Below are 14,376 nucleotides of genomic sequence, written 5' to 3'. Positions count from 1 at the left end.
TTCTATCATTCATTAGTTGATATCGTGTTTTGCTGCTCTGCTGGAGCTACAACTCTGAAATAAATATGTTTGCCCTCATGGAGTTCAGTCCAAAAGGGACTACAACCAGTGGGCAGTGATGATCTGGTATGGAGTGCTGTCAGAAAGCCTAGCCCCAGACTTGGAGCCCAGGGAAGACTTTCCAAAGGAAAGGACATTTAAATTGAGACCTAAAGGATGAGGAACCACTGGGTGAATGGATGAGGAAGAGTAATTCTAGCCAGAAGGAATAGCATGTCCAGAAATCCACAACTGAGAGAACTCAAAAAAGGTCCTTCTGGCTATGACACAGAGTACCAAAGGAGGAGCAGTGAGATGAGACAAGAGAGGTATGCAGGGTGTAAGATGTGTAAACTTTGTTAAGAACTTTGGACTTATCCTAAGGTCAATGGGCAGCCAGCCACTGAAGGGTTTTCAGCAGAAGAATAATCTGTCAGACTGATGTAAAGAGGCCATTCAAGGGGGCCAGGGATTTAGCTCAGTGGCACCATGCCTGCCTCACAACCGAAAGGTCATGAGTTCAATCCCCAGTACAAAAAAAAAAAGGAGGCCATTCAAGGGCCAGGGATGTAGCTCAGTGGCACCACGTTTCCCTGTGAAGCGTAAGGTCCTGAGTTTGATCCCCAATACTGGGAGCAGGGGGCATTCAAGCTGCCCAGTGGATAAAATGGCCAAGTGGCATAGAATAAGAAGAGGCCTAAACAGAACACTAACCACCACCAACATCAAAAACAACAAAATTAAGTGACAACCAGAAAAGGAACCCACAAAAGAAACAGAGTATGAACCACAGGAGTTGAAGGAAAACCAAGAGAGTGTGGTAACCCTAAACCAAAAGAAGAGAATTTCCAGAAGCAGGGCATAATCGGAGCCGATTGCTGCCAAGAACAACAGTAAGATAGCAATCAGAAATAACAACTGGATTTATCAATAGGATTATTGACAAGCTTGTTGAAAGCAGCTTTAGAGGAATATAATATATATTGTGTTGGATGAAATTAATTGCATCAGTGCTCATATATCCCCTTCAATTATCACTTGTCTCTCCACTGGTGTCAAGACCCTCCCACTTTGAACTCCATACCTATATGCACTTAACCACTCAATATCTCCACTTGATTGGTTCAAAGATACCTCAAACTCAGGCTCCAAAACCAACGGTCTCCTCACCCAATCCTCCAGCATTCTTCCTCTAAATGAATGGCACCTCCATTCTTCCAGTTGCACAATCCACCCTTGACAAACTCTCACCACCACTCCTATATCTAACCTATGCCACATCTTGTTAATTTTTCCTTCCTATGCACTTCTATCTCCATTGCCACTACCTAAGTTCCAGCTATCATCTTCTCTCTCACCTCAACTGCAGTGGTAGCCTTCTAATTGGTTTCTTGCTTTCATCTGTATAGCTCTTCCATCAAGTCCTCACAGGCAGCTGTAGTCATCTTTTCAAAACAGAAAACTGACCATTTCATTCCTTTGTTTCAACCTTTCAATGGTCTCCTCGGGTGAAAATAAAACTTGTTTAAATGGTATAGAAAGGGCTGCACAATCTAGCCCTTGCCTGCCATCCCAGCTGCAATTCCCTGCATATTCTTTCTTGCCTTTTGTTTTCCCTCTACATGGGCCCTTTCTCCATTTCCTACATGTGCCATGCTTCCTTCAGCATCAGGCCAGGTACCCAAACACTCTGTCTAGGGCTAAGAATGTGAGCTCAAGTGTCATATTGGGTTAAAATTCTAACTTTATGGGCTGGGTATGTGCCTCAGTGATACAGCACTTGCCAAGTATGCATGAGTACCTGGGTTCAATACTTAGTGCACATACACACAAAAACATCTAATCTACCCCTCCCAGGTTTAATGACATTGGGTGGTATGTAGTCTCTGTCTCTATTTCCTAATCTGTGAAACAGGCTTAATACTTCCTAGGTTGTTGTAAGAATTAAATAAAATGATAAATGTAAAGGACTAGAAATATAGTCCCCAATTAATGTTGTTAGTAACTGCTATTATTTATCCTCATTCTCTGGCTAATGCTTCTTATATTTCAGATCTCATTTCAATTGATCTGAGGGAAGTCTATTAGCCCCTCACTCCCTAACCAGTTATGATTATTAAATTATCTCATAGCACCTTGAACTTTTCATTCAGAACACACATACTGTACTTTGTGATTATATAGCTAAGAAGGTTATTTTATTAATGTCTGTGACCTCTGCCAGAGCATCCTTCAAGAGGAGAGAGGTGGGCTGGGGATTTACCTCAGTGGTTTTGTCGCTTGCCTCGCAAGCACAAGGTCCCGAGTTCAATCCCTGGTACCAAAACAAAAAATCAAAGAGGAGAGAGGCAGTGTCCATTGTACTCATCCTTATATCCCCAGATACTAGTTCAATGCTTGACACCTAATAACCCATATAGTCTGAATAACTGAACAGATAAGTAGAGGGCGTGACTGCAAATGACTCAAGAAGACTGCAAGGCATCAGGGTTTCTTATTTTTGAAGCTACCACATACTTGTGCATATTTAAATGGTGATGGGAAAGAGCCAGCAGAGGAAGCTCACCAGGAGTGAGGGTTATGAGTGTATGGGAGGGGATGAGACTTAGAACAGGACCCAGAAGAATCCGTCTCAGATAGAAAGAGGGACACCCCTTCCAAGATACAGAAGCAAGAGCTGAGACTTCAGCTACATCCATAGATTTAGTGGCAGGAGTCAAGACCTTTCTATGAATCTCGGTACTCTAAACAGTAAATCTGGATTCTCTGAGCAGCTCAGCATACTTGGTGGACAACATCCCATTCACTTTTGCAACTCACATAAAAAGGAAGCATATGCTTTCTTCGTCATTGATGATACTGAATCACTACAGAGCAAAATAACAAGTTTCCAAAGCAACCCAGTCTCAGAGCAGAGATAAGTGATCTCAGTGTTCCCTTTATTGAGCATGCATTCTTTCCAAATTGGGAAACAGTATGAGAAAGTAATATTTTTTTAATGGCTGACACTCATTAAGTGCTTACTATGGGCCAGAAGCTGTTCTAATATTTTACTTGCAATAACTTATTTGATACCCACATTTTACAGGTGAAGAAATGGAATCCTAAGAAGGGTATTGTCCAAGGTCACACAACTAATAGGTGGCAAAACCAGGTTTTTAAATCCACAAAGTCTGATTCCAAAATCGATGCTTTTAATCATTCTGGTGTATTCCCTTTCTGAGCATATTAGGAATCAGAAGACCTGGAGTTTCTATAATGAACTCATCCCATGAACTTGGACATTCACTTGGATATCTTGGCTCTCATATTGGATATCCAGGTTGTTCATCAATAAAATGAGGATGAAAATTAGAATGCTAACCTTACAAGGCTTTTTGAAGGATTATGAAAAACTGGAAGTGGGAAATGACCCTACAAAGCTATTATTATTCTAATAATAAGAGCTATTATCCTTGACTTCTAACTGGGTCACAGTTTAATAGGCTGTTGGTAAGACTCTCTGTTCCCAAAACCTTGATAGCAGCAGTAGTTTGGAAGTTCCATTTCCTTTGGCAGGTCAACTGATTGTCACCCTATCAACTTTATGTCCCTAATCAAGTCACCTTGATGATCATTATTCACACCGTGGCTTCCTTCTTCCCAAAAATTTCAACACATATTCACTCTTACCTCTGAGGGCAGTTGTAGCATATGCCATTGGTTCTTTTAGTTCTCTGCCTGAAGGAATGAGTGATTGTTAAAAAAAAAAATCATAAATAGCCTGAATTACATCTAATGGTGAGGTGTACCCCAGAAAACTGAGTTCTAGTTTAGTGATAGAATCACAAATATCAGAGCTAGGGAAGAACTTTACAGTAGTTTTGTTTTATTTTGCTTTTGGTACTGGGGATCGAACTCGTGTCATTGCACTTTTGAGGCAAGCAGCGGAACCACTGAGCTAAATCCCTGGCCCTAGGGTAGTTTTTTAATACAATTCCTCTTCCAACCCATTTTATAAACTAGGAAGACTAAGGCTAACTAGATAAAATGATGCACCTGGTTAAGGGTGGTAGCAGGATTTAGTTGAACCTTGAAAATATTTCAAGTACATTTAATACAACTTTCACTTTGCCAAAATCATATCTGGAAGGTAGTCCAATTGCTTTTACTTGTAACAGTATGCATACCTTTTCAGAAAGGAGCAAAGTCCTAAAATCCATCATTCATAAAGCCACTATAAATCCTTAAACCCAGTTGGTGTAGTTGTGAGCACCTGTAATCTCATCTACTCAAGAGAATGGGGCAGTTTGAGGCCAGCCTGGGAACATAGAGGAATTCCCCCTTTTCAAGACAAAACAAACACAAAAACACAAAACCCTGAACCCAGTAATTCACTAAAGGCCACGCTTTGAGTTTCCCTTACTTAGTTATTTCAGGCATTTCCCAGGTAGAAATGGGCCCACCTCTTCAGGGGTGGGATACAACCTACTGGCTCTGTACAAAACCCACCCTGTTAATTACCAGTTCATCTCTGAGCTTAGTTTAGTTTTCTAGCCTGGAAGAACAGTACCTACTTCAGAGATGTCGTGGGGGTGGGAGTGTCACATGACATGCACTTCTTAGCACCCACCACTAGCACCCACCCTGTGCATTTATCATTTGGGCATTTATATTCTTTCCTCTCCTAAGCAGATAGCAGTTCACCTTGGTTAATGACCTTAGATCTTAGACCACTCAGACCCTAATAAATCAGGAAGAAACTCAGCCTCTGCCGGGCCTAGAAATGTCCACCCCCACCCCCATCCCCCTTAAGACAGTGACTAGGCCAGAATTCTCCTGGTTGATAAATGAGAGGAGCTCAGGAGCTGCCGTGATGACTGTTAAGAGAATCTGATTTGTGAGAAGGCGAATCTCCAGGAGCACCATGGAGATGCTTTTGGACAGCCGGCCAGGCTACCTGACTGAAGGAGGAAGAGAGAGGGGAGTCAAGGCAGAGAGAAATGCTTAAGAGAGATGGACTGGAGGTGCCCGAAGAAGAAAATCTGACAAGGAAAACAGAGGCCGAATCTCGGGAAACCACCCCGGCGGTGAGTGTCATTCATTGAAAAGGAGGATTGAACAACTAGGGAATATGGATTTGGAACCAAAGCGATATAGGATGCAGAGACCTAGGCCGGTAAGCTGTAGAGGGTAGCCAAGTGGCCGAGGGGTGACGCGGGGGGCAGCAAGGACCGGAAAGCGCAGGTTAGGGAGGACACCCACACAGACTGCGGTGGGGGTCGGGAGCCGGCTGCGGAGCCGCCGCCGCGTTTACTCCGGGGAAGGTCAGCGACCCGGCCCGGAGAACCGCGGGGAGGACCGAGAGGGGCCGCGGTTGCCATGGCGCCGGACGGGGAGGGGGTGACTCGGGCCCCGCCCCGAGCCCCGCGGGGCCGCGGACTCCAGATGGTCCCGGGCCTCCCGCGGGAGCCGGCGGCCTGCGGCAGGGGTAGGCTATTGTCCTCCTTCCGTGGCGCCGCAGTCCCGCCGCTCGCGCCCGCGCGCCTCCGCCACGCGCCCCGCTACCGCCGGCCCCGCGCGCCCCCCCACGCGGCTCGCACCCCGTGACAGCGCCCGCCCGCCGCCCACCGTGCGACCCACGGCCGGCCGCCACCCGGCGACGCCGCCCGCCACCACTGCCAGCGGCTGGGCTGCGGGAGCGGTAACGACCGGTGCGCCCCCGCCTGCGGTGCTCCCGCCTGCCACCCAGGTAGGTGAGGGCGCCCTGGCCCGCTTTGTCCCGGCCAGCGGGGCGGCGCGCTTTGTGCAACCGAGTGCGGGCTGCGGGGTCGGGGTCGGGGTCCCGGGGATCCAGGGTGGTAGGATGCGGCTCCTGGCCCTCCCTTCCGCCGGTTGCTGGGGACAGGATACACTGTGTGGCAGCCACCCAGGTACCAGTGTGAGGGCGGTGGAGGTCGAGGCTTGGGGCACGCGGGCCTTTCTGGAGCCGAGAGAAGAGTCTAGAAGAGTTGGGGCTGACAGACCCGTTGATGGATCGGGGTCGGATGGACTCGGAGAGTGCATGACAGCGCCGGCTGTCGGCATCGCTGAGGCTCCTCTAGCGCGCTGTTGGATGCTGGGGCCGCACTTGGCCGGCTCTGCTGGGAGTCTGCGAGCGCCTGGCTCGTCCTTTCTCCACAGCTCGCTGGGGGCTTGTTCTGGAGCCGCGTGGGCTTCTCCTCGCCTCTTTGGTGGCGAGCTCCATGCTTCCCTGTAGACTCCCTCGCAGTGTGTAGGAGAGAGGGACACAGTTGGCGGTGGTGACCATAGCTCTGACAGAGGGGGGAATGAAGCCCCTTCCCGGGCTGCAAAGCAGCATATCATGTAAGGTGTTTCAGGGGCCAGGACGTTTACCTACTGCGGATACACCTACCCAGCAAGGCCTCCTGGCTGGGAGTTACACCTCCAGCCCCACAGCCTATAACCTCCAGCCACTCTGGTTCAGACTGACTTTACTCCATTAACTCCATGACATTGCATACTTGTCCGAGATGCAGGCTTGCCCCGGTCCTAACCTGCTACTTGCTGTCTTTGTGGGTTGTTTCTCAGCAATCTGCAGGCATGGTCAGGGTATCCACAAACCAGTTTTCTTTGATGGTGAAGTGGCCAGAGTGAGTTCCAAATACATATCTTAGCTTGAGGTTTGGGGCAACCTCTTGGCATATTCAGAAGAGCAAAGAATTTGAGAAAGAAGAGCTAAGATGGAGCTTAGATTTGCTCCTTAGAAATACTGATGCAAGCTCAGAATTGGGTAAGGGGGGCGGGTGGAGGGAGTGAAAATGAGCCTGAATAATTCTGTCCTAAGTGCAGGATTCTAAAGGAGAGAATTAAAAATGCATCCCTGTTCCTAAATTCCTCCAAGCAGAGTTTCTGAGGCTTATCAGGCACACAGCCTGGGAAATGGGTTGGGATTTGGTTTTTCCCATCTTTCTCCTCTAGGATCATCTTTCTCTTGCCTTCTTCCAGGACCCCTGGGTTTATTTGTGACTTCTTTTTTCTCACTCTGCCAGTCCACCCGTTTATACTCTTTGAGTCAAATAAAATTTTTACTTTGCCAAAGTTCCCATTTCTTCTAATCTTTTATTCATCTTGCTGTCATTTATTCAACTCTGCCTTCCCGTGCCTGTTCCACCCCGTCCTCCTTCCACACATCTGTGATTCACTATGTCAGCACATCAGCTCTGTTTCATTATCTCTAGACCCTACTCCATCTTCATTTTTCTCTCTTATCACCTAGACACTGTAGGGGAGGTTATATTTGAGTTCAGCAAGGGATAGGGCCTGATACCTATGGGCTACCCCAGGGTCACACTCACCCCTGAAACTCTTGTCTTCTTAGTCCTCCTAGCTCTTACAGCCAATCATAGGTATTTGTCATCTTTGAACACCAGTGGCCCTCAAAGTGTGCTACCCATACCAGCACAATTACCCTAAATGGGTTAGAAATGCAAATTCCTAGACCCTGTGCCAGAACTGCTGAACCAGAAACTCTGGGGTCAGGGCCAATAATCTGTGTTTCAACAGCCTTCTACTCCAGGTAATCATGAGTCATGCAAGTTTGAGAATTCCTGAGATATAGGGATTAACCTAAAGATACTCCAACTGAGGACTAGGTCTTTTGCAATCACATCTTCATTCTTTCCTTCAACTTTTATTCTTTCCTCCATTCTTAACAAAGACATTAGTTCAGTGGCCAAAAAATGATGGTCATTTCATTTGATGTCTCTGTATTGAATATCTATTGTGCTGTGACTGCCAAACACAAAAAAGAAGTAAACCCCAGCCCTTGTCCTCAATGAGTTAAAAGTGACAGAGCAGAGAGACAGGTGAGCAACTAACAATTCGATAAGCAGAGTGTTTGCTGCTTGTGAAGCACTGTACAGAGCACAGAGAAATGATCAACTCTCTGTAAGGAAGGTAAAGAATCAGAAGCAAGATGTGGTGAGAGGAGGAATTAAGGTACAAGACAACCTCTAGCCTGGGGATAGGATTTCTTGCTTAACATGCCAGCTAAATTGGGACAAAGGGGGAGGGGCGGCAGCCCTTGAGGACTGACTGGGGGCTGAGCAGAGTCTTCACCAGCTGTTCTTGGGTGTAGGTTCCAACAGGATCCCAAGCCTACAGCTGACAGGAGGTGACATTATTCTAGCACTAACAAAGTAAGCTACTTGGGTCCAGCCTCGAGGTCAGTGGCTAATAAGAAACTGGTGCAACTAATCTGGATTAGCTGCTGCACTTGCACCCCACTGTTGCCAGAGTTCAGGAATCTCCAGAGAATAAAGCTGAGGATTCTCCAATGTAGAGAGAGACAGAGATTATGAGGCTGGGGTGCTTGTTAACAGCCTAAGGAAGTCTGAGCATGGAAACTCAGGTCATAGGCAAGAAATGATCTACTCAGTGAAAACTAACCAGGTTGGATAGAAGAAACTCAAAACTATAGAAATCTGGAGATAGCAGCTAGGGACACAGAAGAAAACATATTGTCTAAAGTGCAGAGCTGAAATGCTTGGAAACAAAAACTCTCAAGGCACAGAGATATAGCCTCATATAGCCTATAGTGGCCCTATGGGGATCTGTGACCTAAGGACTCAAGTGCCATCTTTGGTTCATTCTCTATATCATAATATCTCTGGGAACTCAGGTGGCAAAGCATGTATGTCCCAAACCTAATTCAGTAAAAGGAGCATTTAAATGGCAGAGTTTTTATTTGGGGGAGGGGGAGGTTCCAACTCCAGACTTTCTCCCCAAAATTTAGCATTCTGCTGAGAGGCTCTACCAGCCACATCTCCCTGGAAGATCTAGATTTCATGCCTGGACCCATGTAGTCCCTTGGGAGGACCAAGCTGGATCCTTGGAAAGAGGCCAAACCAGTGCATGTTCTGTGCAGCCTGTAGGAGGCTGGGGGATGTAGTTGTTTAGAGACTGTGTCACAGTTGGCTTCTTAAGTGTCTTCTCTTTGTGGAGTATAAAGACCTAAGACAGGGTTTGAAAACCTCGGAGGCCTTCAAGAGCTGGCAGGTAACATTAATATGTGAATCATATTTGCATAGGAGACAAAAGGGAATGGTGGGGTCTGCAGAGAAGTGGGAAACATAGCTTCAGCTAAAGGTTACTTTAAAACAGCTACTTGAAAACAGTTACTTTAAAACAGCTACTTTAAAACAGCTATTGGCCAAACAAAATGCTCTTGGGGCTGGCTTTAGCAGGCTTGTGACCCCTGGTAAAAGGAAAGCAGTCTTATATACTGAGGGTCAGGAGGCCCTGGGTGTGGGTGTTTTTGTGGAAAGGTCTGTGCAGGGATTGTTTGAATGCTGGAAATGCCCTACCCAGAGCTAAGAATGAGAGTACCTGTTGATTAGGAAGCCTTAATCCGAAGGGTCAAGAGCAATGCTTCTGTAACATGGACTACTCTGCTGTCCAACCACTGTGAGTATTGAGCGACTAGTTTAGGTCATGCCTTGTCCACAGTACTCTTTGCTTAGGGTGATTCAACTCTGCCCTAGAATTTATTTTTATGTAAATATTTACAGAGCAACTCCAAGGAAGGGGGAGGGGTGACAGGAAAGGAGTCCTGGGCCTAGTGGAGATTAAGCTCTCAGTCCTACTACAGGGAATGAAAAGCCCAAATCTAGAAACCTTAGACATTAGTTCCCTGATAACCACATTAATGCTACTCCTAGGGAAATCTGTATACAGGGAAAGGGGAGGAGCGGACAACCCTGCCTTTCAAGTGGGTCAGGTTCAGCTTCATGGAACCAGTTAATGATAGAAGCCAACTTCTGCCTTTGTGCATCCGTGGGAGCACACTGTTCTCCCCACTTGAGTCTCACCATCCATCCCTTCTTCTTTCCCCAAATCACTGAGAGGCTCTCTTTACCTCCCTCCTTCCCAGAATCAGAAACAGCCAAGTTCATAGCCCTGGCTCAAGGAAGTAGGATTAAAACATCTTCAGATCCAAGAGGTTCTAGGAAAGTCATAAATACAAAATTTGGGGTTCTGTTATAGTTGCAGCCCCTCCCCCATTTCCTTGAATGGTCACTAAATGCTGTGCTACACAAGAACTTTGGTCAGGATGGTTTTTTAAAACATCCCCAGCAACTGATCTGAAGCCCATTTGTTAGCTTTTGAGGACAGAGTGTGTTTGCATAAGTGAAGGCCATAAATGGTCCTGGCACACATATATGGTCCATACTTTCTGGCCTGCACTCTTGGCTACAATGGGTGCTGATCCTTCTGGGGCAGCACTAAAGGGCTCCAGGATGGTCAGGGAACATGTAAGTGCTCTCTGTCCCCAGAGGCTGGGATTAACAGTCAGAAGGAACTTTGCTTCAAAACCCTAGTGCTGAGCTGGGTATGGTGGAACAAATCTGTAATCCCAGCAGGAAGGAAGCTGAGGCAGCAGGCTCACAAGTTTGAGTCCAGCCTGAGTAATTTAGGGGTTTAGTGAAATCCTATCTCAAAATGAAAAATAGAAAAGAGTGGGGATGTTGTAACTCAGGCCTTGGGTTCAATCTCCAATACCAAAACACACAACAATAACAATAACAATTTGGTGCTACTGGACCTGTAATCCTAGTTACTTGGGAGCCCGAGGCAGAAAGATCACAAGTTCTAGGCCAGCCTGGGCAATTTAGCTATTTAGCATGACCCCATCTCAAAACAAAAAAAATTTAAAGGCCTGGGGGTATAGTTCAGTGGTAGAGTGCCCCTGGTTTTTATTACCAGTATAAAAAAGAGAAAGAAAGAAAGAAAGAAAGAAAGAAAGAAAGAAAGAAAGAAAGAAAGAAAGAAAGAGGTGAGCTAGTTCTGCTCCTTCCTGCTGCATGACCTTGAACCAGTGAATTAACTTTTGTGGCACCACTTTCACATCTATGAAATTGGGCCAACCATGGACCCTGGTCCCAAAAGAGGGTTGTAAGGAAGTAATATGTATAAACAGCAGGGACACATACCACAACTGACATTTACTAGCACTTGTTAAGTATTCTCTGTAGCATATAGAAAAGAAAAGAAGGGGATAGAACCATACTATGTCCTCCTTGGAACTCCTGGGCACTTTGTCCACACTTGCTTATCAGCACATCAGTCTTCCTGATAAGTCTATCGTAGGTATGTTTGAGCTCCAGAGCAGAATCTGGGTCTTTTTATGTTCAGTTGCCTATGGGATATAGAAGGCTCAGAACAGAAGTGGAACTGGGGGATGAAATCAGTCCAGTTTCTACTCATTCCTGCCCGAAGGGACCCACATCTGCTGCCTGCATCATCCTGGTTGACACACTACTGTTCTGAAGTGTACTGAAGCCCGTCACCACTTTGAGTCCTTGGCTCAGCCCAGTTCCTTTCTGGCCTGAGGCCCTTGAAGCCCTTCCTGTCTACCTTGTGCTCTAAGACACTGCTGCTGTTCTCCTGCCTTCCTCAGAGTGCACCTGTCACGTTCTCTTCTCTCTGTTTCTTCACAATGGCTCCCTCTCTCCCACTGGGGCTGATTTCCACTGACCAAAAAACCCCCAAAACAAACAACAACAACAAAAATAAAACCTGACGGTGGCACATGCCTGTAATCCCAGCTACTTGAAAAGCTGAAGCAGGAGGATCATAAATTCAAGGCAGCCTTGGCAACTTAGGGAGACCCTGGCTCAAAAATTAAAAAGAGGGGAGGCTGGGGATATAAATCAGTGTTCCCTGGGTTCAATCTGCATTATACCTACCCCAAAGAATGAACACACACACACACACACAACAAAAACAAATAAACAAAAAATAAGGTCACACTGTGATCACAAGGAGAGCAGAGCAGAGCTAGGGGAGACAGATAGAAAGCCATGGTGAGTGGCAAGCTTGGGAGCCCTGAGATGCCCTTCACCAGCCACGTCTCCTTGCAGGAGCAGGAAGCCATCCACCACCATGAGCAGCACTCTGTCACCCACAGACTTCGACAGCTTGGAGATCCAGGGCCAGTACAGTGACATCAACAACCGCTGGGACCTGCCTGACTCAGACTGGGACAATGACAGCAGCTCGGCCCGCCTCTTTGAGAGGTCCAGAATTAAGGCCCTGGCAGGTGAGGCCAGGGTGGTGCTGGGGAGATGGAGGTAGGGTTGGTAAGTTTGTCATAGTCCTTTCCTTTTATGGGAAGATAACTTTCTTTCTAGGCTACTGCACTAAAGTGGAAGACCCCACGCTCCTTGAAAACCCCTGACCCCCCAATCCAGCCTTAAGAACAAACCTCATGGGACCGGGGATTTAGTTCAGTGGTTTTGCAAGTGCAAGGATCTGAGTTCAATCCCCAGTACCAAAACAAAAAACAAAAAGCCAAAAAAACCCAGAACATACAACCCAGAACATTCCCCAGTTTCCCTCCCCCCAAGCTTGGAGATGCCAGCCATGCTGACCCCTGGAATCAAACAGCCTCCCTTCCTGGCCTGGGCCCTGAATCATGTCTGTTCATCCTTTCATACTCTCGATGTTACTTCTGTCTCCACCTACCTCTCCCTCACCTTCATCCCCTCCTCATCTTCCTTTGACTTGTACGTCATCTCCCACACCTGTTCTCCCTCCCGACCCATTCTCCTCTCTGCACACTCCCAACCTGTGCCTTCCACCTGTCGCCTGTTCCTCCCAGTATTTTCATCTACCTGTTCCTGTTCTGTGAAGCAGGTTCTCTCCACCAGAGGCTGGTGGCCACCACCCATTCTCTGGGTTTGCTCTCCACCCATCTCAGCCTCTGCCTTCCCCTGCGGCCAGGGCTCTCCCCTTTGGCTGCTCTGTTCTAAACACAAACAAACCTGTCCTACAGCCTCCAAGCATTTAGGGGGAGGCATTGTCATGGCAACAAGAGAGTGGCTGCCACCTGACACCAACAGCGGCTGGCTGGTTGGCTGGCGTGGGGCTGAGTCACCCACATACCCCAAGGCCACCCACCCAGTCTGGTTTCCCTCTTTCATCCCACCCTCATCATTACTACTGACTTGCCAGTAGCCCAGCCCAGTCACGTACAAGGTCCAGACTACTGTCCCACAGGGGAGGTAGTAGCCCCAGGGCCACATGCTTTACCCAGGAACAATTTTTACAAATACAGGTTCTCAAGCACTTGGGAGGCTGAGGTAGGAGGATCTCCATGAGTTTGAGTCCAGCCTGGGCTACATAGTGAGACCCTACCTCAAAAAAACAAAATAAAACAAATACAGGTTCCTAAACTCCTCCCTGAGCATAATGAATTAGAATCTTTAGATATACAGTCCAGAAATTACTAGTTTTTGAAAGTTCCCCAGGTAATTCCCAGCTAGCCCAGCACCAGTCCGATGTCTCGTATTGTGGCAGTAGTGCCTGAAGATTCTAAGTCATTTTTTCCTGGGTTTCTCAGTCCTCCTGGCTGGGTCTTCAGGACATACTTCTATCAGTGCTTCTACAGCTAAAAGAAGACAGAAGATGTGGGATATTGAGAGTTTCCCTGGTCTCCTCCAAGTTTTAGATTTTGTATCCTTTAGAACTGTTAAGATATCTGCACACAGCATGCAGCACCCAGCCTTCTCACCATGTCAGGTTAACACATACCATCCAGCCCTGTCACTGTGTCTGTACACAGAACACATGCCAACTGGTATTGTCATGATGTCTGTGACATGTGCTGCCCTGGACTGTTGCTATGCCTGTGTACATGCCACGTGCTACCCAATATTGTTACAGTGTCTCATGTACAAGACCCGTGCCACCCAGAATTGTTGTGTGTCTGTGCACATACATGTGCCACTTGGGGCTCTTGTTAGGTGTTTATCTCCACCACTAAGCTGGGCTCCCCTGAAGAAGCATCTGTGTATGGGCTTTGCCTAGCAAATAAATACTAAATGAATAAAGATAGGGGAGGAGGAAGTGCATGAGAGAAAAGCTGAAGCCCAGGAAGAAGTAGGAAAAGAATCTGGTAGATGTCCCCAGCAGTGGAGTGGACCTGGGGGCAGGGTGCTGGCTGTGGAGAGAGGAAGGAATACCTATTCCCCAGATGTAAGGACAAAAGCGAACACCTTGCACAGCATTTAGCTTTGCTTCTTCCAGGATCATCTCCTTTTCAGGTTTCTCTTTCTTTGCCCTCTGAGACCAGATCAAAGCCTACGTCCTGGAGGGGGACTGCCCGGAGTCACCCAGAGAGGGACCTCCTTGTGAGTGTGCAGACCTTCAGGAAGCAGGAGTTGGCTTTGGGGGCCCCTTTTGCAGGTCTTCAGTAGTCTTAGGCAACCTGGGACCTGATGGGCAGGTCTCCCCGGGCTGGCAGTTCCCTTCTCCGCCCCCACAGGGCCTGGCCCTGCCCCAGCCCAGCTCCAC

General features: G+C 47.4%; 2 protein-coding genes across 8 annotated transcripts in view; one reads left to right on the top strand and one right to left on the bottom strand.

Annotated features, from left to right (window-relative positions):
* Rce1 (Ras converting CAAX endopeptidase 1) overlaps window positions 1-4,486 on the bottom strand; it is a 91,869-nt gene extending 87,383 nt beyond the window's left edge. For 2 of the 3 annotated variants that reach the window (XM_087204996.1, XM_087204998.1), the window contains exon 1: window positions 1,398-4,486. The gene's annotated coding sequence lies outside the window, so the exon portion shown is untranslated. The remainder of the gene's footprint in view (window positions 1-1,397) is intronic. The other variant, XM_087204997.1, reaches the window with a different exon arrangement.
* A 198-nt stretch (window positions 4,487-4,684) lies between these two features.
* Window positions 4,685-14,376, top strand: part of Sptbn2 (spectrin beta, non-erythrocytic 2) — a 40,117-nt gene continuing 30,425 nt past the window's right edge. For 2 of the 5 annotated variants that reach the window (XM_087204988.1, XM_004852275.4), the window contains exons 1-2: window positions 4,685-5,108; window positions 11,943-12,121. In XM_087204988.1, coding sequence (XP_087061114.1) covers window positions 11,965-12,121 — 157 coding nt within the window. In that variant the 5' untranslated portion in view covers window positions 4,685-5,108; window positions 11,943-11,964. Of the gene's footprint in view, window positions 5,109-5,177; window positions 5,198-5,605; window positions 5,771-11,942; window positions 12,122-14,376 lie in introns of those variants that run through there. The other 3 variants (XM_021264516.2, XM_004852276.3, XM_087204989.1) reach the window with 3 other exon arrangements.

The sequence above is a fragment of the Heterocephalus glaber genome, unplaced genomic scaffold (assembly GCF_053883595.1).
Source record: "Heterocephalus glaber isolate CG9 unplaced genomic scaffold, H.glaber_assembly_v1.0 deba00000594, whole genome shotgun sequence".
Lineage (NCBI taxonomy): Eukaryota > Metazoa > Chordata > Mammalia > Rodentia > Bathyergidae > Heterocephalus > Heterocephalus glaber.
Note: the sequence above shows the minus strand (reverse complement) of the source record. Positions and strands in the feature narration are given on the sequence as shown.